The sequence below is a fragment of the Pecten maximus genome, chromosome 9 (genome assembly GCF_902652985.1).
Source record: "Pecten maximus chromosome 9, xPecMax1.1, whole genome shotgun sequence".
Classification (NCBI taxonomy): Eukaryota; Metazoa; Mollusca; class Bivalvia; order Pectinida; family Pectinidae; genus Pecten; species Pecten maximus.
The window spans coordinates 4,713,472-4,736,895 of record NC_047023.1 but is presented as its reverse complement, the minus strand read 5'-3'; the positions used below and the strand labels follow the sequence as shown (position 1 = coordinate 4,736,895).

At 36.4% G+C, this 23,424-nt stretch overlaps 1 protein-coding gene across 1 annotated transcript; it reads left to right on the top strand.

Annotated features, from left to right (window-relative positions):
• On the top strand, positions 1–22,273 carry LOC117334924 (C2 calcium-dependent domain-containing protein 4C-like). Its single transcript, XM_033894774.1, has 4 exons — positions 1–172; positions 9,004–10,546; positions 18,311–18,422; positions 19,789–22,273. Exons 2-4 carry the CDS (start codon positions 9,104–9,106, stop codon positions 20,118–20,120), a joined length of 1,887 nt encoding a protein of 628 aa, XP_033750665.1. The 5' UTR covers positions 1–172; positions 9,004–9,103; the 3' UTR covers positions 20,121–22,273.
• Positions 22,274–23,424: the final 1,151 nt, after the last annotated feature.

Here is a 23,424-nt window from a genome sequence, read left to right as displayed (position 1 = left end):
TTATTGCGAACATCCATCAATCATAATTATCGATTATTTCTCTCCTCCAATATATACGACGGCGCGCTCCAAGCCATCCACATTTTCGTAGTAACAGGTAGGAGGCGAGCACGTGTTTGATGTAGATCTTACATATACTTGGGATAATGGTGATCAGCTGATACACTTAAAGGTATGTTTGGTTGTTTTTTTTTTCACGGGTTTTGTATATATTAACTCTTTCTTCGACAGGTGCTCCCTTTAATTATGTTATGGGACGCGTTTTTCGTTGCTGTTTAAAGCATATACATAGAGCTGAAGGAACAGATATGCATATATATATTTATTTATTTTGAAATATGTTAAGTTATTTGAAGGAACGGATTTGGTTTCGGACCTATGTGGAGTAAACCAGTGTCACAGACACATCAGACTATGTCCACGCCAGGCTGAACCTCTCCGTAAACTGAATTACAGACCTATTCTACAGATTAACATATACCTCGGTAATGCTCATGTCTGTGTCCGATGTAAATTATGTTTACTCTGAGAAAAGCAATTTTCTATTTCTACTTAACAATTTTTTATTTCTACTTAATTTGGTTTTAATCTGATTCGTGAAGTCTGAATTAAAGACGAAATATACTTTAAGGCCTTTAACCAATGAACACTATGCTTCAATTAATAAAGATATATATACTGTACCGGTCCATCTTTTTGATAATAAGTATAAATTTGATTTTTGATATATACAGCCAGATTTGCCACGGCAGTTTTTACTTCTAGTTCCAGTATCGATATAATACGTCACAAGAGGTTACAACGATCATAGGTCAACTCCACTCCATGTGGCCCGACTGTGCCACATCGTGATGCTCCCGCTTGGAAAGATTATTAAACAATTGTCACTTAGAATAATCTTATTAAGAGCTGAAAGTAATATTCGGTAAGGAATTCGAATGATTTCTGAAAGGTCATTATGTATGTCATTATTCAGTCAGTAGGGCCGACAACTGTGGGTAACTTTTTACTGTTACGTTTTTGCAATATCCTTTATTGAATAGATTCTATAATCGATTCGAACATAAGTGACCGGGTGGAGTGTCCTGCTGGGTGTCTTCAGTAGTATGATTCAGTGAGGTAACACTATAAAGTCAGCATCACCAAGAACATATCACAGCCTCTCAAAACACATAGACGTACACTACATCCACACAAGGGAGTCTGTCCTTGTCCCTAGCAGTTGATAGGACATTGAATAACCAAACCAAACCCACACAGGGAAGACCGTCCTTAGATGGCCTCAGCTGTTTATAGGACGATAAGCAGTATTAAACCAAACCAAACCTACACAAGAGAAACGTCCTTAAATGTCCTTAGCTGTTGAAAGGACGTTAAACAATACAAACCAAACCATAGCCCACACAGGGGAGGCCGTCATTAATTGGCCATAGCTGTTGATAGGACGTTAAACAATACAAACCAAACCATAGCCACACAGGGGAGGTCCATCATTAAATGACCATACCTGTTGATAGGACGTTAAACAATACAAACCAAACCCGAAGTAAGTCACACATGTATATGTTAAATCATATCGCCTTTTTCGATTGAGTGAATCATTAAATGTGAATGAATAATGAAACGGCGACCAATACAAAATGACCTTTCCGAGAAAATAATTTACACCCAAACATTTTCCTGACATAATGTCAAATGGCCTTGTGGAGACTTGTACGTGTCACCAATGGTATTGGAGATTATCGATCCCTGTTTGTAACATGCTGGATTATCTGGTGACTTCAATAACACATACTAAAGTATATATCGAATTCTAATGCAGTTCGAAGGCAGTCTACTCTGACAGGGCTTTAATGCATATGGAACTAGGCACTCTGAAAGCGTGATATTTTTATTTCTACATGAGGACACTGGGAATTTTATCAATTTAATGTGAGTAAAACAATGATTTCGTTATGGTTGCACAACTGTGTATGGACATAGGCACGCCATTATATGTACTTGAACATCCCAGTCACGCTATACCAATGTGTAACACTTAGCGTTTCATTATAACCACGTAAGTCGATTATGAAGCTTCACGGATAAACAAAGCGATGGTCGATCAGTCTATTGTTGCCATTTTAATGCATTGTTGAAAGGAACCAGGACATTCTTCAAGTGCAACAGAATCGACATCGTATTCACACATTGTGTACACTATAATGACAAATCATTTTATAAAAAGTTAAGCCGAATTGACACCTTAAGTTGATTTTCATTTCGTGTATGATTAATAGGTACCGCTACATCCTCTTAAATTGTAGCCGAATCGTCCTCCAAATTTTATTTTCATTGCGTATATTGTTAAATCTTTGAAACTTATCTCATCAGTGAAGATTGTTTAGAAGACGTAACCGAATATCGAGCATGGACACATTAATGGACAGGGAATACTGATACGGGTATCTTCTGTCTCGGTTTCACTATTTGAAAGGCCCAGGTCACACATTTGTTAAATAATGTGCTCACAAATAACGGCTGTAGTACTTTATTGAAGTATGTAAAAGTACGTTATTGAAGTATGTAAAAGTACGTTATTGAAGTATGTAATGGTACGTTATTGAAGTATGTAAAAGTACGTTATTGAAGTATGTAAAAGTACGTTATTGAAGTATGTAATGGTACGTTATTGAAGTATGTAAAAGTACGTTATTAAAGTATGTAATGGTACGTTATTGAAGTATGTAATGGTACGTAATTGAAGTATGTAAAAGTACGTTATTGAAGTATGTAAAAGTACGTTATTGAAGTATGTAAAAGTACGTTATTGAAGTATGTAATGGTACGTTATTGAAGTATGTAAAATTACGTTATTGAAGTATGTAAAATTACGTTATTGAAGTATGTAATGATACGTTATTGAAGTATGTAATGGTACGTTATTGAAGTATGTAATGATACGTTATTGAAGTATGTAATGATACGTTATTGAAGTATGTAATGATACGTTATTGAAGTATGTAATGGTACGTTATTGAAGTATGTAAAAGTACGTTATTAAAGTATGTAATGGTACGTTATTGAAGTATGTAAAAGTACGTTATTGAAGTATGTAAAATTACGTTATTGAAGTATGTAATGGTACGTTATTGAAATACGTGAACGTACGTTATTGAAGTATGTAAAATTACGTTATTGAAGTATGTAAAAGTACGTTATTGAAGTATGTAAAATTACGTTATTGAAGTATGTAATGGTACGTTATTGAAGTATGTAATGGTACGTTATTGAAGTATGTAATGGTACGTTATTGAAGTATGTAATGGTACGTTATTGAAGTATGTAATGGTACGTTATTGAAGTATGTAAAAGTACGTTATTGAAGTATGTAAAATTACGTTATTGAAGTATGTAAAAGTACGTTATTGAAGTATGTAATGGTACGTTATTGAAATACGTGAACGTACGTTATTAAAGTACAGCACGTGGAAATACGGTATTGACGTACGTGAAGGTACGTTACTGGAGTTCGTGAAGGTACGTTACTGGAGTTCGTGAAAGTACGTTACTGAAGTTCGTGAAAGTACGTTACTGAAGTTCGTGAAAGCACGTTACTGAAGTTCGTGAAAGTACGTTACTGGAGTTTCGCGTTTGATAATGAACAAATCTCAGTTTTGTTCTTTTTCAAAACTTAAAAATGAATATCTGAATATTATCAAATAACAAACTAATGAAATTGAGGTTGCTGAGTGTAACATTCTGTAATTTAATTCAGACCCAATGGAGTACCAAAAGCCCTTCGTGATGATTAAATCAATGACGATTTATGATAAAAAATATCGCATCACGGACGTTTATCCCGTTGAACGTGAACTCTTATTTGAAATTGACATGTAAATCGGATTGATTCGTTTTCAGTGATTTGGTTTGAGTATCAAACATTACAGAAATTGATGTAATGATTTATTACATTTCGTTACTGACGAGAATCATAATCTCGCCTGAATATGATTTAACTTCCAGCCATATTAGTTAAATGAGATATGACACTCTTAAATCTGTTACTTTTAGCAGGAGATCTTCGGATTTGGAAATACAGTCTATCCAATTTTGACTACGTTACATGCGACGGAGTTTCAGTGCAAATAAAGACATTTTGACCTGCTTTATTTACATGCATAATAACGAATGCATGAACTGCATCATGCTGTCTGATGTAATAACGATAACCCAACAAGTCATCTCATGCATTATAGAGGAATTGTTTGACATACGATACCCTAACATTACTGGAGGTTTGTCACTAGCTTTGCAGCATTAGTGTATATTCTCCAAGGCATGCATTTCCGGGAACATTTTTTTAAATAGCTCACCGTGCTCTAAAAAAATAATCTAAATTACGAGTTTCGATCGATTTGGACCAATCTTGAGCAACATATGAAATAAACACACAGTTTTTTCTTATCATTCGGAGCTCGCTCGTTTTAATGAAAACTAATTATTGGTGATTAAAAAAAAAAAAAAAAAACACAAATAAGACCCCGGATCGATATATTTATTATATCGCGACATTTCAGCAGTAGGTTTTAAGGAAACGTGTCCAAAGATTTTGGACACCATATGGTTCTAAAGATTCCGATGTGTCAAATCGGCCATTTGTTATGACGTCCCTTTCGATGCCGTCATTCATCCCGCAAGGTGGAAACCACAAAGCATAATTATACAATTATACATAGCGTGGATAAATCTATTTTTATCAGTGTTGATTCATTTTATAGAGACTCCTTGGATATTTTCACTGCCTAATGAAGCTGTCCACGAGATGTGGGCGATTTCCTGGCTTGTTGAAGCTCTGTGAATGCTTTTATATTTAGTTCATGCGCCATGCCTACTATCCTATCCTCAGGCAAATGAAAATCGGTGACCGCGTCTTCTTAAACAGGAAAATAAGTCAGTCTTAATCTATACTGATTTGTTGTAGCACTGAACTACTGTCGTCTGTTTTATAAAACATGATAAATAGAATCTTACATCGGTCTGTACCTTGGACAGGGATATATCAGCCCAAGTCTTAGAGTTTACACGAGGGGCAAGCTTTCCATGTCCACGTCACAGACCCTTAAAAGGTAACAATTAAGATGGCGCCAAACCTTTCCTTCGCACCGTCATCAATGCCCCGTGAAATGTGTGTCGAAATCGATTACGCTATCAATTAGCCAGGTCGTTGAAATGATGACGTTGTGCTTTTGTGAGCGAGTAGACTGGTACCCTCCTCAGAGTTACCTCCCTGGAGTAGGAATTCCAGCGTCATTGTTGCGCTTGTTATTCATGATGGAGATGGTTGCGTACGGTGAAGCAACGAACATCCATAGTGCTATTGTCAAATTACAAAATTAAAAATAGTCATTTTTCGGGACTTCACGGACATTTTTTTTTTAAATTTTCGTCGTTTAACCGTAAAACATCTGCATCGTACAACAATTGTTAACACAAGATACAAATGGGTATTGATGTTGAAAAAGTACTCTATACTACCATCTAGACATTACGTGGTGCGGTGTTACTGTATGTGTATTTGCATAGAGTGTCAAGCTGTCTGCGGTCAACTAGTTATCATAATACTAAATAATAAAATGGCTATTTCTGTTATTACATGTTTTGTACACATGGACACCAATTATGCTCCCTATGTTATATATTAAACCTCATTTAAATATTGTAATATTCATCATTTCAGTAATTTATCAGTATGCATTTAAATCTACGGCCATAGAGCAGGCGTCTGCATACGGTTAATATCTATAAAACAAATTAGCTACACTTACTTTATCAACAATGTGTAACAAAAAGTCGGAAATAGGGAGTGAGGTTCGATTCACATTGGGTTTAAGTTAAATCCGAATAAACTGTCAAATGCACACAATCTTCAGTAAGGTACATTGGTTTAGAAACCTTAAATATCAACTCATGTTATACTTTTGTCTTGTTTAAAGATCAGAAAATGGATCAAAATCAGTCATGATAGCCGATGATGCATCGACTGTGGAACGGAAGTAGGCGACATATTTCATAACGGTTTTGTAACGGGCAATCTGATTGGGTGACAACTCTGTAAACAATACTAACTGTAATTGTCGACCACTCAGACTGACCGTTAAAACAGCTCTAAGATAGATTGACTACTTCCGTTCAACAGTTAATATTTATATTTCCACTCATTTCAGACTCAATGAACCTACCACAGTTAACTCGAGTCATTTTTCAATGAACTATATCAAGTCCGGCGTAAGAATACATTTGTCGAGCTTGGACTATATTTTGTTTCATTCCTTTTCAAAAGTGATCATATTTATATGAAATAAATTCCTTTAAAACTAATATTTGCTATCGTTAACCATCGTTAACAAACTTGTTGACACATCTATTCCATGTTTTTTGTCTATTTGTGGAAGAAATGAGTGATATCGGATATGAACGTTCAACATTAGACTCCAGGGGTAGTACATGTGTAGCAATTCTAAACCTGTATAAAATGATCTACAGACCAATGAGGCAAATGTTTAGACACATAAATGATGTGTATTAATACATACACAAAACCAGACACCGACTTTATTAAACAAAACTGTTTTAGTGTATCGTTTGTCAGATTTATTTTCTGTCGGGGAATCCCCTAATGTTTTTGATTTAAACAGCAAACCGTTTTTGGATTCCATTCCTCTCAGATTTTTTTTTTTTGCTGGATTCTGTAAAATTGTGAAGATTGCTGTGTTAGTGCCAGGATTACTGGTTTGTGTGGTGTAGATGGATCTTAATCTTAGAGTGAGATATGTTCATTACTAGGAATGATACATTTGTATGTATCCCCTGCAGGTGTAGAAATACAGAGAAAATTAAGACTGTTTAATCGATATTCTGATGCACTATCGATCGCGCGCACGAGGACATAGATACTGTCTGCTATGTCGTCAGGGACACGTCTTGTTTTCCTAGATCCGCCATAGAAATATCGCCTTATTTTATCTTGTTTTTCACTATGTCGTTCATATGTTTTCAGAGTAATGGACCAGGTATATATTCTCTCAATTATCAATCTCATACCAAGATACAAAAAAGTATGACTTTGTCATGAATTAGATAAAATGAGGTCAAAGCATGAACAAAATATGATATTTGGAAATCAAAAAGTGTTGTTCGTATGACATAAAATAATCTGTTTATCAACGCCTTAAATGAATAATTTGTAGTGTATAACCTAGACAGTGGGGGACTATAGCTATCTGCTTCCTGCCAAAAATATCAAAAATCGCAGTCATTTCGGAGCTTAAGACACTTGGTCTTGGGATTTTCAGCGATACTCGCCTGAAATAAATGCTTATATTGATTTTAGGGGGATATCTCAGAAACGATTTCTGAATACTAAAACTTCGTATATATTTGTATTCAAACATCTTTTTTATTCAGCTATCAGCACGCTTAAACAATGGTCCGAGAGTGGAATAACGTATTGAAGTATAAATAACAATATCATTGTACACATTATAAGGAACTGTGGCGCCCGATCACATGCCATTACAACCTATTTTGTTCTAAAAGTGTTTAAATATGCACGATCGTGTTGCTTTAAACACTGTCTCCGAGATCTGCCAGAACATACACGCCTGTTGTTCTACTTGACATTTTCTGCATTTCTAGTTTATTGAGAAATGTCTCGAATAAATTTCATTTACTGATCGGTAATTTGATTTCCTATACCAACTCCGGTGATATCTACGGAATGATATTTATCGCTGGTTGTTGTGTTGACAGGATGTATATATCTATTGATGTAAATTTCACTTGTTAATTACATCATGACGTGTTACATTCATTCATAACCCGTAATTTCCATTCTTCTTTAGGAATTAGCTCTACGAGATGTAGAACCAATCAGGAACTCACGCCTAACCTACGTGTAACTACCAATCACCAAGCTTCGGGCATCAATTTCTGTTTGTATATAATCGGTCTTTCCCGCCCAATCTTAGAACGCGTGACGATTCGATGACGCGCGAATTACCAAATAAACCGTCAATTTAGCAGGCAGTAATCGTATTACGCAATGGCGAAATTCCGTCCGTCTGGTTTTGTGCTATATTACCGCTTTGTATTCAATAAAATTCTGATTGCAATTGCCAGTGTGGGAAAGGACTCCGCTTCCAAGCTACCCCGTGTTGGCGACTGGGCGTTTGTCATTCTCAGGAAGTGGATATTCGCCGCTTTCTTTTATCAATACGTTGATTGGACACGTTTGAAAATCTACAAAATGATGATGTGCAGGCTTTTTACATTTCTTATTTGTTGCAAGAAGTCTATGTAAGAACCCTTATAACAAAAACGTGTATAGGTAATAACGTTGAACCACTGATGCGTAAATATACTTACCAGACAGTGTGTATACATGTATATAAAGTCTTAAGCTTTGTGAGAAAACAAGCATTTTCTGCCCGATATTCCTACATCTTGCTGCCTGTTAAAACAAATTACAGTATTACAAAAACAGAAATTATGTGCTTTATGTGATTATGCAGATTCGGGCTTATATTTAAGTGAATTAGAGCTTCCCTTTGTAACAAATTGATTTCTTACACCAAAATTTTAATCCGTAAAGTGGTCTAATTCAGGCGCGGTGAGAAATATAAAGATTTAATTTGTCAGTCAGTTATTGCGTCTGTTTATTTTTATTTTGTTGTTGTGAAAGTGAGAAGGATTTATCTGTGACTATTCAGATTTCTACAAAAACACGAAAATTATACTTTACCAGATTATCCTAGAATAGCCTTTATGGCGACTGTGTAATGCAAGTAGGCGTGAAATGATCGAAATTGTTATCGCCATATCGATTGCGTCAGGCACTTAAAGGATGGTTGTTACGCATTAATTTCTTTTTACGGTAATTCCTAGTTCTATATATGTAGGTTATAATAGCTGATTGAATGCTCTTTTTATCTGACGTTCTCAGCTTTTCTTATTCTGTTATAGGAGAAGAGGAAGGAGTATCGATTAGGCTAAATCCCCATAGGACGCCTAGATCTAGAACCCGATGACAACTTCCTGGTAACCTGCACATATATCATGCATCATGGAATCGGTAAGGGAATGGCTTATGAACAAGTGTAAATTGGTTAGTCAAGATCAATCGTCAACCGGAAACGGAAATGATGTCAATAAACAAGTCTGTGGGGCTTTGACGCCAAAAACTATTCCAGAATTTGTGATTCCCAAGTCGGGGGAATCGTCCCGTAGGCAAAGTTCGGAATTAGAATCTATTGAGGAAGATGCACCTTTCCGAGGATTTTCCCCCAGAGGTAGTATTGCTTCGTCGGGGAAGATTAGCCCCGTACAATCATCTTTTGGATCGAATACATGCCTTAACGTGCCTAGGAAATCGATATCGCGATCGGCTCCGGTTTCCCCTAAACACGAGGTCAGACATATTGTTTGCCAGGGAAGTACTCATTCACTGACTTATAGCGATAATGGTGAAGAGTATACAAATTCAGACCCTCTTTCGTTTGCCGCCATGTCGCTCCCCCACTTCCGGACAAAAACATCAACGTATGGGTTTACGACGCTCTCCCAGTGTCCTCATACCAGGCGGAAGGAGTCACTCTTCCACGCCGAAAGTGATTCTTTGATTCCGTACAAGCGGACGAGCTCGTTTGAGGGACTTCGCGTGCGCTATGACAAGGACTGGCCACCGACGTATTACCTGTCTGATTCAAACGGATTATCGTGCAAAAAGACGCCGTCAGTGATCATTACTCCCTCTGCGGCTCAACCTGAATCGGAAGAGGCAACAGCAAGCGAGAAACATATATCTTTATCAGCAATGCACTTGTCAAATTCTTTAGATGTGAACTATAGTCTGCCGTACTTTAAATCAAAGTTAAAGTACTACCGCCGTAGGTCATCCTTACTTGGTCTTGACGATGAGATGGCGTATATATCAGATCAGAGTACAGATGGTAAGCAACGTCGATCTATGTCGGCCCTATACCCTTCTCCAAAGGACAATAACACACAGAAGCGACATTCTTCGCCCCAGCTCCGGACATCGAATGAAAACTGTGCACAATCGCCTCTCCCGAAACCTCGCATTACATTTGGAGACACCCAGTTTCTCGTCCAGCACGGGGAACTTAAATTTGCTTTTCAATATCTGGCAAAATCAAAACAATTAAAAGTGACCATTGTAAAGGCCGAAAGCTTAGGCGGACACGGAAAAACGGACCAAAACATGAATGCTTATGTGAAGGTATATTTGCTGCCTGGAAAATTACAGAAACAGTGCTCGGATATAGTAAAACACACCCGGTGTCCGGTCTTCGATCAGGAGTTCTACTTCACTGGGGTATCGCTTGAGCAGCTGCATGCAATGACCCTTCGTATTAAAGTGCTCCACAAGGGACATAACCTTCGTCTTCCGGAATTCATAGGGAAGGTTGATGTAAATCTAGATAGTTATGACCTTCTGACAGAGAACCGGATGTGGAAGGACTTGGACATTAAACGAGACAAAGAGGTACGTACATCATCCAACAGAAAACAGTTTTTTACTTAAATTTTACATCGCAATATCAGTTTTATGTTTGAAGTATATATGTATATTCATATGACCAATAAAGAGCAACAGTGTGGTGTAGTACATCCCAACCCTTTATCCTCTCTTAAACATAGAGCTTTAAACAATAACAACAAATAGCAACAAATAACTCCGACATGATAAATAAACTATAATTCTACCTCAAAATCGATAAAACGGGAGCAACATCCGCATAAGAAGTATAGACATGGACATTGTAGAAGGAGGAATAAGACCAGGTGTTCCGGGGAGAAAGCGTCTCTTACTTTATCACCAATCAAATCCAGATCAAATCCGGGGCAAATCATTTTCTCAAACTATTGTGTTGCCAGGGGAACCGGTAGGAGTGGCAACAAGTATCAAACACGTTTGACGTCATATTACACTAGAAAATATGCTATTTCAAAATAAGGTCTTGATGTCGACAGTTAAATTTTCCTTATGTTATTATATATCTATATCAAGTTACTGACAAAAAAAACAGGGTTTCGAGAGATGCAGGCTACAGATCGCAGGACAGCTTGTTCGTCGACATCTTGATCTTATTGAAGCAAAGATTAATGGGCTGCCAGGGTTGGATAGGAAATCCTAATAGTATCTAATAAGAGCATTTCTGATGATTGAAATGCCTGCGTTTAGGTTATATTTATGTGATGTTATTCACAACCGCATTTGCATTCCGACGTCGAAGGAGAATCGATGTTTATCCTTTTAATAAAGTCAATCCCGGTAAACAAACGCCCCTATTGTGTGCTATATGCACTTGTCAGCATATCGATATGCTTGTTTTGTACAATTTATATGATCCATTTGAGTTAATTGTGTTATCCCGACTCATGCATTTGCGTACGTTTTACCAAAATCAACAAACACCTTGTCAAAAGCATGGCCCATGCTTAGTCATGATGCATACAGACAATTGATTAGGTTACTTTTATCAAATAGCAATACAAAGTACCGATTTATAGGCTTGTCTCACTAGATTTGATATTTAGATGACTCTTACACATTCTCATAATGTCCCCTGCACTTTTGGCATTCAGTTTAATGTTCGTCCGTGTAAGGATTATTATGGGTTGTGTAACTTGACATACCACAGTATATCAAAGTTAATCATCTTTGCAGCTCGTATTTTGCCTTCATGTTATTGATTGGAGTAAGAATTACGTTTGCATGTTGGCTTTGTCTTTTTTGCTATCTTTTCTCTTCTTTCTAAACACATTCCTTATGTCTCCCTTGATACTGCCTTTAGTATGAGCGTTCGTCCGTGTGAGGGTTGTTCTGAGATTCTTGACAAACGCAAGTCTGTTAAAATTTCTTATTGTTCCTGGTTGCAGCTCTGACTTAGGCAGTTTTGCATAACATTAGCGATAAGAGTTGAAATCCTGCTGTCATTATGATGTGAACGATTGATGTAGATCGCGTTATCGTGTCCAGTGTCCAGTTATGGCATTTCAGTGTGACAACACTATAAAATCTGCCGTTATTAGCCCGATCATCTGAAGCCATCATCCTTAAGTGACATGAAGGCTTAAATGTATTGACCTACAACAATACCCAGCCTTGTTCTGTCCCATACACGCTGTACTATGTAAAGTCACGCTCCATCGTTGCCAATAATTCGTTCGTGTCATGTTAGTACACACAACATTAATTACATAGAGTGCTTAGGGGGATATAAAGGATGTCTCTGTTCACATTACCAGGGTCCTTTGGGAAAAAATAAACAAACAAGCAAAAACATTAAAAGTGGCCTCAATTCCATAGCTTCCTTTAATCATCTCGAGCATTTTTACTTTTATGAACGAACACAACATATCCTTTTTTTTATTACGGTCGATTTGTTTGCAATTTCCATAATGCCCAATATCTTACTTTAATCTTGAGTGTATACCTGTTTGCACGAATGAACTTCTACATACATACAAAGTGATGTGCTATTGCTTTCGAATAGATAGCTGCAGTAAATGACATGGGTAGTATCGCCTGTGGGAGACGTTGATAAAATCCAATTACGTTCAGACATGTTTTAATCCGAAAGCGATATCTATCTTTATTAATATACTTAAGCCCCGACAAATTAGAAAACAAATCATCCCTGTTGTTCATTTCGTCCTTGTCAAGGAATTAATTGGTGTTCTTGTTAAGTATTGATTGGAAATTCGCATCATAAGGTGTAATGATTTAGCCAAAAAAAAAAAAAAAAAGACGATTTATGATTCACTCGTTCGGTTGGCTGTGAAAAATGGAATTTGTTATGGATAACCTGTCGACATTTCCTATAGCTCCCTGGGGGCTATTGTTTTCATGAATTCCTGTTCCACCGTCTCCTTCCAGTCATATTTTCGCTTAATTGACGCTGCTCTGATGGCACTCGCAATGTTTAAAGCCAATATTGTTATTCTATATTGTCTCGGGCAAAATTGCTAATCAAAACTTATACTAATATCAAAAATCGTGTTTTCCCGCAACACAAATTACATACCTACACACGTTAATGTTTACATAAATTTTTCATAACAATATATACACAAGTAAAAGCATACTTGTTCCAGATAATGCTGTGTTTGTGGCGATGTATATTTGTAATGGTAAAAGGTATACCATGTAAGCCTGTATACGATATATATGGTGAAATTAGCATGTGCTTTGAAGTAAATATATCATGACCAAGCACACACCATAGACCAGTATGATTCTATTTTAAAACGGATACAAAAGTCTAACATCCCAGAAATTGAAAGTTTGTTTTTGTTTTTTTGCATACGAATTTTTAGTAATGGGAAACAAATGCCGGTTAATTCATAGATCTGCATCATATAGTTTTTTTTTTGTTTTTTTTGTTTTTGTTTAACGTCCTATTAACAGCCAGGGTTATCAAAGGACGTGTCAGGTTTTGGAGGTGGAGGAAAGCCGGAGTACCCGGAGGTGGAGGGCTATTGTTAAAGTGTCGGGACACCTTAACCACTTCGCCACCGCGGCCCAAAATCATATAGCTGTTCTTCATTCTACAAAGTATATAAGAACATTTAATGCTAATTGCAACCTTAGTAGACTCAAAACAGGTAATTGGCACTCTAAAACACTAATTAAGGAAACAGCCAGGTAGATGTGAAATAATTAATGAGTTAATTTATATTGTCCTCTAACATTAGTCAATGATTACAGGAAACAAAGATGTAGATAGGAATCATTATCTAATATTAATGTTATAATAAACAAAGGGAGGTATGTTACATTCTTTTGTTTTCGATGCGCATCTCAATTTTCCGTAATTAACATTTCAGCGTCGCGACGTCGCGACGTCGGAGGAGAAAATTACACCACCATGTACTGTTAGTTTACTGCATCCCTCCGAACGTTGGCGTCACACAAATTGCTGATATGGGATGTCAATGCAATGTTTGGCTTTTATTTAAATCAAATACAACAATATAAGGGCTTTGTACAAAAGACATTTCAATACAATTGAAAGTTAGACACATAATAATCAAAATTGAAATACTGCATCGTACAGGTATTTTGTCCTTTTAGGACTCGTCAGTGATGTTAATGGCATCATATGGTGATTTGTCCTTCTAGGACTCGTCAGTGATGTTAATGGCATCATATGGTGTTTTGTCCTTCTAGGACTTGTCAGTGATGTTAATGGCATCATATGGTGTTTTGTCATTCTAGGACTCGTCAGTGATGTTAATGGGATCATATGGTGTTTTGTCATTCTAGGACTCGTCAGTGATGTTAATGGCATCATATGGTGTTTTGTCCTTCTAGGACTTGTCAGTGATGTTAATGGCATCATATGGTGTTTTGTCATTCTAGGACTCGTCAGTGATGTTAATGGGATCATATGGTGTTTTGTCATTCTAGGACTCGCCAGTGATGTTAATGGCATCATATGGTGTTTTGTCCTTCTAGGACTTGTCAGTGATGTTAATGGCATCATATGGTGTTTTGTCATTCTAGGACTCGTCAGTGATGTTAATGGGATCATATGGTGATTTGTCCTTCTAGGACTCGTCAGTGATGTTAATGGCATCATATGGTGTTTTGTCATTCTAGGACTCGCCAGTGATGTTAATGGGATCATATGGTGATTTGTCATTCTAGGACTCGCCAGTGATGTTAATGGCATCATATGGTGTTTTGTCCTTCTAGGACTTGTCAGTGATGTTAATGGCATCATATGGTGTTTTGTCATTCTAGGACTCGTCAGTGATGTTAATGGGATCATATGGTGATTTGTCCTTCTAGGACTCGTCAGTGATGTTAATGGCATCATATGGTGTTTTGTCATTCTAGGACTCGCCAGTGATGTTAATGGGATCATATGGTGATTTGTCATTCTAGGACTCGTCAGTGATGTTAATGGCATCATATGGTGATTTGTCCTTCTAGGACTCGTCAGTGATGTTAATGGCATCATATGGTGTTTTGTCATTCTAGGACTCGTCAGTGATGTTAATGGCATCATATGGTGATTTGTCATTCTAGGACTCGTCAGTGATGTTAATGGCATCATATGGTGATTTGTCATTCTAGGACTCGTCAGTGATGTTAATGGGATCATATGGTGATTTGTCATTCTAGGACTCGTCAGTGATGTTAATGGCATCATATGGTGATTTGTCATTCTAGGACTCGTCAGTGATACTGATGATATCATACAGGTGTTAGACTCTTTTAGGACTCGTCAGTGACGTTGATGACATCATACAGGTGTTTTGTCCTTCTAGGACTCGTCACTAATGCTATAGCGTTTATGCCCAGAATGCGACGGAGGCAACTAGGTCTAAAGAAATGTCCAAATCTGCATATCCCCTAACGCACGAAATCTAACAATCCTCGGTATTGGATAATCCACCAGGTGGCATTGCTAATATCACTATTTAGAACTTTTTTTTTAATTATGAAAGGTTTACGGTGGTATTTTGATGTACATTGCTACTGATGTCCATTGTGTGTTGACAACAATGATGTATGGTGTAAATGACATACTGCTGTATATTATTGTTTTGTATGATGTAATTTAGTATGCAGTATTTGGCACCTATTCTGTATAATTCATTTAAGACATGTTTGTGTAGTTATTTGTAAAAAACATTTTTGAAACGTTATCATCAAGATTATAAATATACCCAATTCACCCAATAAACAACCCCCCTCCGCAAAGGCTTTTTCTTCCAAACAAGGTATATGTGTACTTGTTGTACTGACATGTTGGTAGATTGCTCTCTCTCATCAACAGGTTTCGTATGGAGTTAGCAGTATGACTACTTCCCTGTGATTAATCTCGTGTTCTGCTGTTGTAGAGCAAATCCTGGTGCTTTAGTAAATACCACTTGGAACGTTGTCGTGCGAAAAAAACCTCCACCGAAGCGTTAAATTCCGACAATCGTTTTCTGTTCACACTGCCATAACGAGTCTATACGATGAGCGAGGAGTTCCGAAAGGTCATTCGACGGTTAGGTGAAATATACAATCAGTTCTATTGACATAGCGTTAGTCTTTAATTGAAAATGGCGTTTCCCGCGGACAATGCACACGTACATGAGACATTTTCACGATTGAACAACCCGTCGGCCGTATCTGTATATCGTTAAGAGTATAGACGTTAGCTATTGGAGTGAAACAGGCAATAATTGGTAAAAGATTGACAAAATGAGTGCAGACATCGATTTTACATATATTCCTTATACGCTTCAAGGATAGCGCTCTATACCGATGAAGGAGGATGGGGCCATAACTATTGAACTAGAAAGCGATGTACAGATCTGATCGGTTATACAACGTTTCAATGTAGGATGTGTAAAGACAATGGTCAGCATAGATAAAAATACCGCCAACACAAAGAGGGAAACCTCCTTGAGAAGGTAATAAATTCAAATATAAAAGGTATGTAAGCTGACAGCGCGGGCTTTGTTAGTTAGGAATACGTTGACACAAAGGTCAGATGTTGTGTGCCAAGAGACAAGATGGACATTACGATTATGATAAAATCAGACATTGTTCTAGTGTGATGGGCAGACTATCAATATCAGTGTATTAGTCAAAGGAAAGGCGCAGAAGGAGGCCGCTGATTGTAATAGAGTTCACCTTCTCTCACCAGCGACAAAAGTAATAATCGTCACGAGAGTATCAGCAACAGGACAATAGGGCAATTCTCTATTTGGGATAATAAGCCGCGAAAAAAAACCCCTCTAAAACCTCAGGATTTTCAGTATTTACACGTGTATCGTTGTTATAGCTCACGGTGCAAACCTTTGCGGTTGTACTATTTCAGAACTGGGACGCAGGTTGTATAATTTGCGCAACGCCGCTTTATCAACATTCTGCAGGAAATACTTAAATGCATATGTGCATACATCAATGTTATCTGGGTATCTAATTTTGCGCTCTATTTAATCTCTGGGAAACATGAACTATTTTGATAGCTGATACATTCGTTGACGTAATGGTAAATTATCAAATTCTGGTTCTACGTATCGCAAACCCCCGATATCGGTATCATACAAAGTGAACGTATAATGGAAGAAATCCATAATGAGAGAAAAAGTATCCAAAATCTGCTATTGATTTGGAGATAGGCTTTCTAAACCATTACAATATTTACAACAAACTCATGATTTCATGCCAGCAAAATTTGATCACAGGATTGTTAAAAGAGTAAATATCACATTTAAATATCAATTCAGTAATGTTTGAAACTGAGCTTTCAATCTGTTTCTTCCTTCTATGACTCATCTGTATGGTGGCCGGTTAGGGCCACCTCGTAATCTCGCGATCTCGCGATCTCGCGACCTCGAATTTAGGCATAGTTTCCTCCTTATAGGACTCTTCAGTGATGTTTGGGACACCATGCAGCTCATTCATCCTTCGATGACTCATTTGTGATGTAAGATACATCATACAGCTGTTTTGTCCTTCTAGGATTCGTCAGTGATGTAAGGGACATCATATAGCTGTTTCGTCCTTATATGACTCCTCATTGATGTTAGGGAAATCATACTTCTGTTTCATCGTTCTAGGATTCGTCAGTGAAATTAGGTACAATATACAACTGTTTCGTCCTTTTATGACTCGTCAGTGATGTTAGGGACATCATATAGCTGTTTCGTCCTTCTAGGACTCATCAGTGATATTAGGGACATCATACTTCTGTTTCATCCTTCTAGGACTTGTTAGTGATAGTAGGGACATCATACAGCTGTTTCGTCCTTTCAGAAATCGTCAGTGATATTAGAGACCTCTTGCGGCTGTTTCGTCCTGTTATGACCCCTCAGTGATGTTAGGGACATCATACAGCTGTTTCGTCCTGTTAGGAATCCTCAGTGATGATAGGGACATCATACAGCTGTTTCATCCTTCTAGGACTTGTTAGTGATATTAGGGACATCATACAGCTGTTTCGTCCTTTTAGGACTCCTTAGTGATGTGATGGACATTATACAGCTGTTTTGTCCTGTTATGACTCCTTAGTGATGTTAGGGACATCATACAGCTGTTTCGTCCTTTTAGGACTCCTTAGTGATGTTAGGGACATCATACAGCTGTTTTGTCCTGTTATGACTCCTTAGTGATGTTAGGGACATCATACAGCTGTTTCGTCATTTTAGGACTCACTAGCCCCATAATAATTAAACCTTATCTTGATGATATTGTATATATGTAATATTTTACACATAACCATTTCTATTGTTTCAGGATCTCGGAAGCATCGAGATATGTCTGAAGTTCCAGTCCAAAGAAGGTTCAATCCAGGTGACCGTTGTGCAGGCTAAAGGCCTGCCACATCATCCTATCACAGGCCACCCAGGTAAGGACCATATAGTTTATAATCGTATCTCAGAAATTACTGGAAAATTAGGATGGCATTGAGACTACCTACAATATATCTCTTAAACCTCAACATGATTTCTTGGTGTTCGAGCTGTTTTACAGAAATATATGAAAGTTTTAGACACTAACACATTCCTTTTTAATGAAATACTGACAAGAAGAAGTACATCAGTGTCATACTGACCTTCCATCCATCAGTAACTAATGACCTTAACATGTGGTTTAAATATTGTAACGAATAATATGCTGAATAAACGTGCAGACATTTATTTCAATCCAAAACTCCATATAAGATTACATTTAAATTGAGACTAACATCCATCCAAGGTCAGTTTGAATTTTTATAAGTTTTGTATGGTTACAGTTCTCAATTTCTATTCCCCTCTATTAAGTCACTCCGTCAAATCTCAAATCAACACGTGCCCTATAAAAACAAAAATACATTTCGCCCCGAGTAATTTACAGCAGCTTTATTCGCATTATATGTCAGCTTTATATTTCAATGTGACTTGATATAATTGTTGGCAGATTATAAATCATGCATGAATATATTATATTTCACGCGCTATACTATACAATACCGCCTGAACCGAAGGGTCAGTGTTATTGTAGTGTGGTGATAAAACGTTATGGTCCGCACTGACATTTGCAACGACTCCTATCATCAATGATAGATATTTGCTTCTGTGACATATTAGCGATATTTTCACTCTAATCGATAGAGACCCGCAATTAGTATAGGACTAACAATGTCCATTATCAGCGCTGACGTCACAGAACCCATATAACACCGAATCCGAGATATTCATTTATTAGAATGTTTTTCTTTTATCAGTATGGCTACGCTATCGAGGAATCAAGAAAGCTAATCTGTACGTTTGTTATCTTCCTTAGCTATTTACCTTGCTTTGTGACATCGCTTGTTAAACTCAAAGCACTTAACATGTATTTGTATTATATTTATTTACATGGTAATCTAATTTATATGTAAATTGTATCGTCTATCCCAAGGTACGCATTTCACGTTTCAGAAAGTCGTCTGTTTTATTCAATTCCTGGTATTAATTTTAAATCCGTTGCTCCGAAACACTGGGCAATGTTAGACAGGATGTCAATATTGAGACACTTCCATACTACAAACCCTTGTTACAGTGACATATTAGTGATATTTTCACGACGTTTTTTTACGTCTTGAAAGCTATCACGTGCATTTATGGTGACTACCACGTATATTTACATATAAATATTTTTGTACAAGAATTCCTAAAAAGTTTCAGTGTAGCAACAACACAGTTGTATACTACATATATAATTATATATATCTACATCTTTGTATTTTCCAGACCCATATACACGCGTGGAACTCGAGCAGCCTGGTCGATCAGTATCCCGGAAAACAACTAAAACAAAGAAAAGCACTCCAGATCCGGTGTTCAACGAAAGTTTCGTATTCAATATGTCGTTTAAAAGAGACGATTTGGCAGGAACCGAACTTACAGTCTCAGTTTATGACCATGACCGTATAAGGAGTGATTACGTCATAGGTCAGGTGAAATTCTGCGCAGACGCACTTCAAACGTCCGCCATGGAACATTGGATTGATATGTTTAGCCAGCCCGAGGTGACTATACAGCGTTGTCACGAACTTTTAGATCACGAGGATGAATTTAAATAATTGATAAGAATTTTTTTTTGATTCCAACGAAATCTTGGTGCAAATTCAATAAGTTGTGACATAAATCTGTTAAACGTTCTGTATTGTGTATTAAGCTGTTAGGAATAAAGCCTTACGTTCCATTTAGATATGTTTGTGGTCCATCTTGGACATCCTTTTGTATATACAGGTCTGTCATTGTGTACATATGTTGTGAAATACATGGCAGTTTTTTTTATACTAAATGTACATATCGTATTCCTTGAACCATGTTATGTTTAATGTTAAAGGGCCGAGGCGAACTTGTGTAAGTCTCACTTCCTGTTTAAAAAATCAGTTAATTCTCGGTCATATGATACCATATTTTATCATTTTTTCTGATATAACGGTTGTGTTTACGTTAACAGATTGTTAAACATATAACAGTATATATTCTTATACTTTGTTACTTTAACTTTGTAAATTTATTATCTCTATATTTGTCTGATATTGTAAGCACATTGCTTTATATCCAATCCACATGATATTTTTATATAATTACAAGACAGGTTGTGACAAGCTTCGTCAGAAATAAATATTAGTCCCCGGCAATAAATAAACATATAGAGAATATCTAACAGTATCTTCACTAATACCAAATATATTTCACAAGTGGAGCTAACAATTTGATATTTCAACGAGTGTGCAGCACGAGTGAAAAATATCAAACTATTAGCCGCACCCGTGAAATATATTTGGTGTTCGTGAAGATACTGTTAGATATTCTGTTTATTACATTTTATAGCAAAATTCAACCGGGGCAGCTTAAGAGATTTCCAATTGTCGTTTGTAAGCAGTGTCTTAATTGGTCAAATCATAATTTTTTTTAAATATCACTTTTATAGAATGAATAATTTTCGATATTTCACTGGTAAAAATGTAATTAGCGACAGTTTTTTTTTTATTTTTCAATATTAAAGATTTGACCCTTGATCTTTCTATTAATGCTAATACTAAGTTAATGAAGCTTATATCTGTTTTTCTGTGAAGTATCCAGCATTTGTGGCCTGTTTTGTATTATTGAACGCCATTAACGCCTGAGAGAACAAGGTTTTCAGCCATATTTCTGAAAGGTCGATAGTAATTAACCCTATAGTTTTACTGTCTCTCAGACAAATCCTGTCAACATCACTGTGTCTGAAGCCTGTCTGCATAAATTTGGCTTGCATATTGTGGTCATGAAAAGAAAATGATCTTTTGGAAGTGAGAAGCATGTAGATATAATTATCGTATACAGGATATATACGGAGACAGTGTATAGAGACAATAGGTATTGTCATTGTTTGCCTGGCTACATATCATTGTGTGGATAATACATTTCTTAAATTTTATTTATAAGCACGTGCTTATATATCATCTGGTTGTTTTGTAACGTGAAGATGGCCCATCCTTTATTGCCAGGAAACTGCGTGTCATTTTGTCGCCATGTGCCATGTCGAATTTACGATATTTATCATTATGGAACAAAAATATATTTGCACATTGCGAAGGCCAAACGGAAATGAATTTCCTCTTTCCAGCATGCAACCAACATTTGGTGCGATTAAAAGTGTTATCCTGTTTTCAAAAGGCGTCAATAAAGTCCTTGTAACCTCGCGATCCGACTTATCAAGGTCAAAATTTCTGTTATTCCTATAGACTGTAAAATTGTTCGAGGCGTTCCGCAGGGAAGCCGTACGTTCAGATGGGAGAATGCACCAGGTGTGTAATGAACGTTCATGATGAAACCGAAATCCGACAATTCACCTCTATACGCTACACTTTTCGTGTAGATATATATATTTATATATACTGTATATGTTTTCTGAACGTGGGAACAATTCCCCCCTCAGGTATTACAACGGATGACAAGAAGGCGGATTAGTGAAATCGATAAATTCTGCTTTTAGCCACAAAAACAATGATGGACGGTTTATGTATGCTGGTATCAGAGAAGCTTGTAAAGCCTTTTATTTTTTGTCTTGTAAATATTTGATATCTTAGCTATGTAACATGATTATCGTCATGCTTACGAGATAATGGTATTGTGTTATACTATAGGCGCGTCATGACAAAACTCTGCCTTGGACGAATGTTTCACGAAAACATTCGGTAATGCTATCTATTTTGACTTTATTAAACTACAATTTGATGTACGATGTGGTATAGTTCTTATTTCAAAATATTATTTTTTGTTGGATGAACGCAATTTAATGTAATTGAAACACTACATCACTGCAGCTGTTAACTGCATCTTACATGAGTCGACACAACAGGTAAAATATACTACCAACAGGTAAAATATACTTCAACAGGTAAAATATACTACCAACAGGTAAAATATACCACCACAGGTAAAATATACTACCAACAGGTAAAATATACTACCAACAGGTAAAATATACTACCAACAGGTAAAATATAATACCAACAGGTAAAATATACGACCAACAGGTAAAATATAATACCTACAGGTAAAATATAATACCAACAGGTAAAATATACTACCTACAGGAAAAATATAATACCAACAGGTAAAATATAATACCAACAGGTAAAATATACTACCTACAGGGAAAATATAATACCAACAGGTAAAATATAATACAAACAGGTAAAATATACTACCAACAGGTAAAATATACTACCAACAGGTAAAATATACTACCTACAGGTAAAATATAATACCAACAGGTAAAATATACTACCAACAGGTAAAATATACTACCAACAGGTAAAATATAATACCAACAGGTAAAATATACTACCAACAGGTAAAATATAATACCTACAGGTAAAATATAATACCAACAGGTTAAATATACTACAAATGGTAAAATATAATACCAACAGGTAAACTACATGTATACTACAAGAGTTAAAATATACTACCAACAGGTAAAATATAATACCTACAGGTAAAATATAATACCAACAGATAAAATATACTACAACAGGGAAAACATTCTACAACAGGTAAACTATACTACTAGAGTTAAAATATACTACCAACAGGTAAAATATATTACAACAGGTAAAATATATTAACAGGTAAAATATACTACAACAGGTAAAATATAATACTAACAGGTAAAATATAATACCAACAGGTAAAATATACGACCAACAGGTAAAATATACTACAACAGGTAAAATATACTACCAACAGGTAAAATATACTACCAACAGGTAAAATATAATACCAACAGGTAAAATATACTACAACAGGTAAAATATAATACCAACAGGTAAAATATACTACAACAGGTAAACTATAATACCAACAGGTAAAATATAATACCTACAG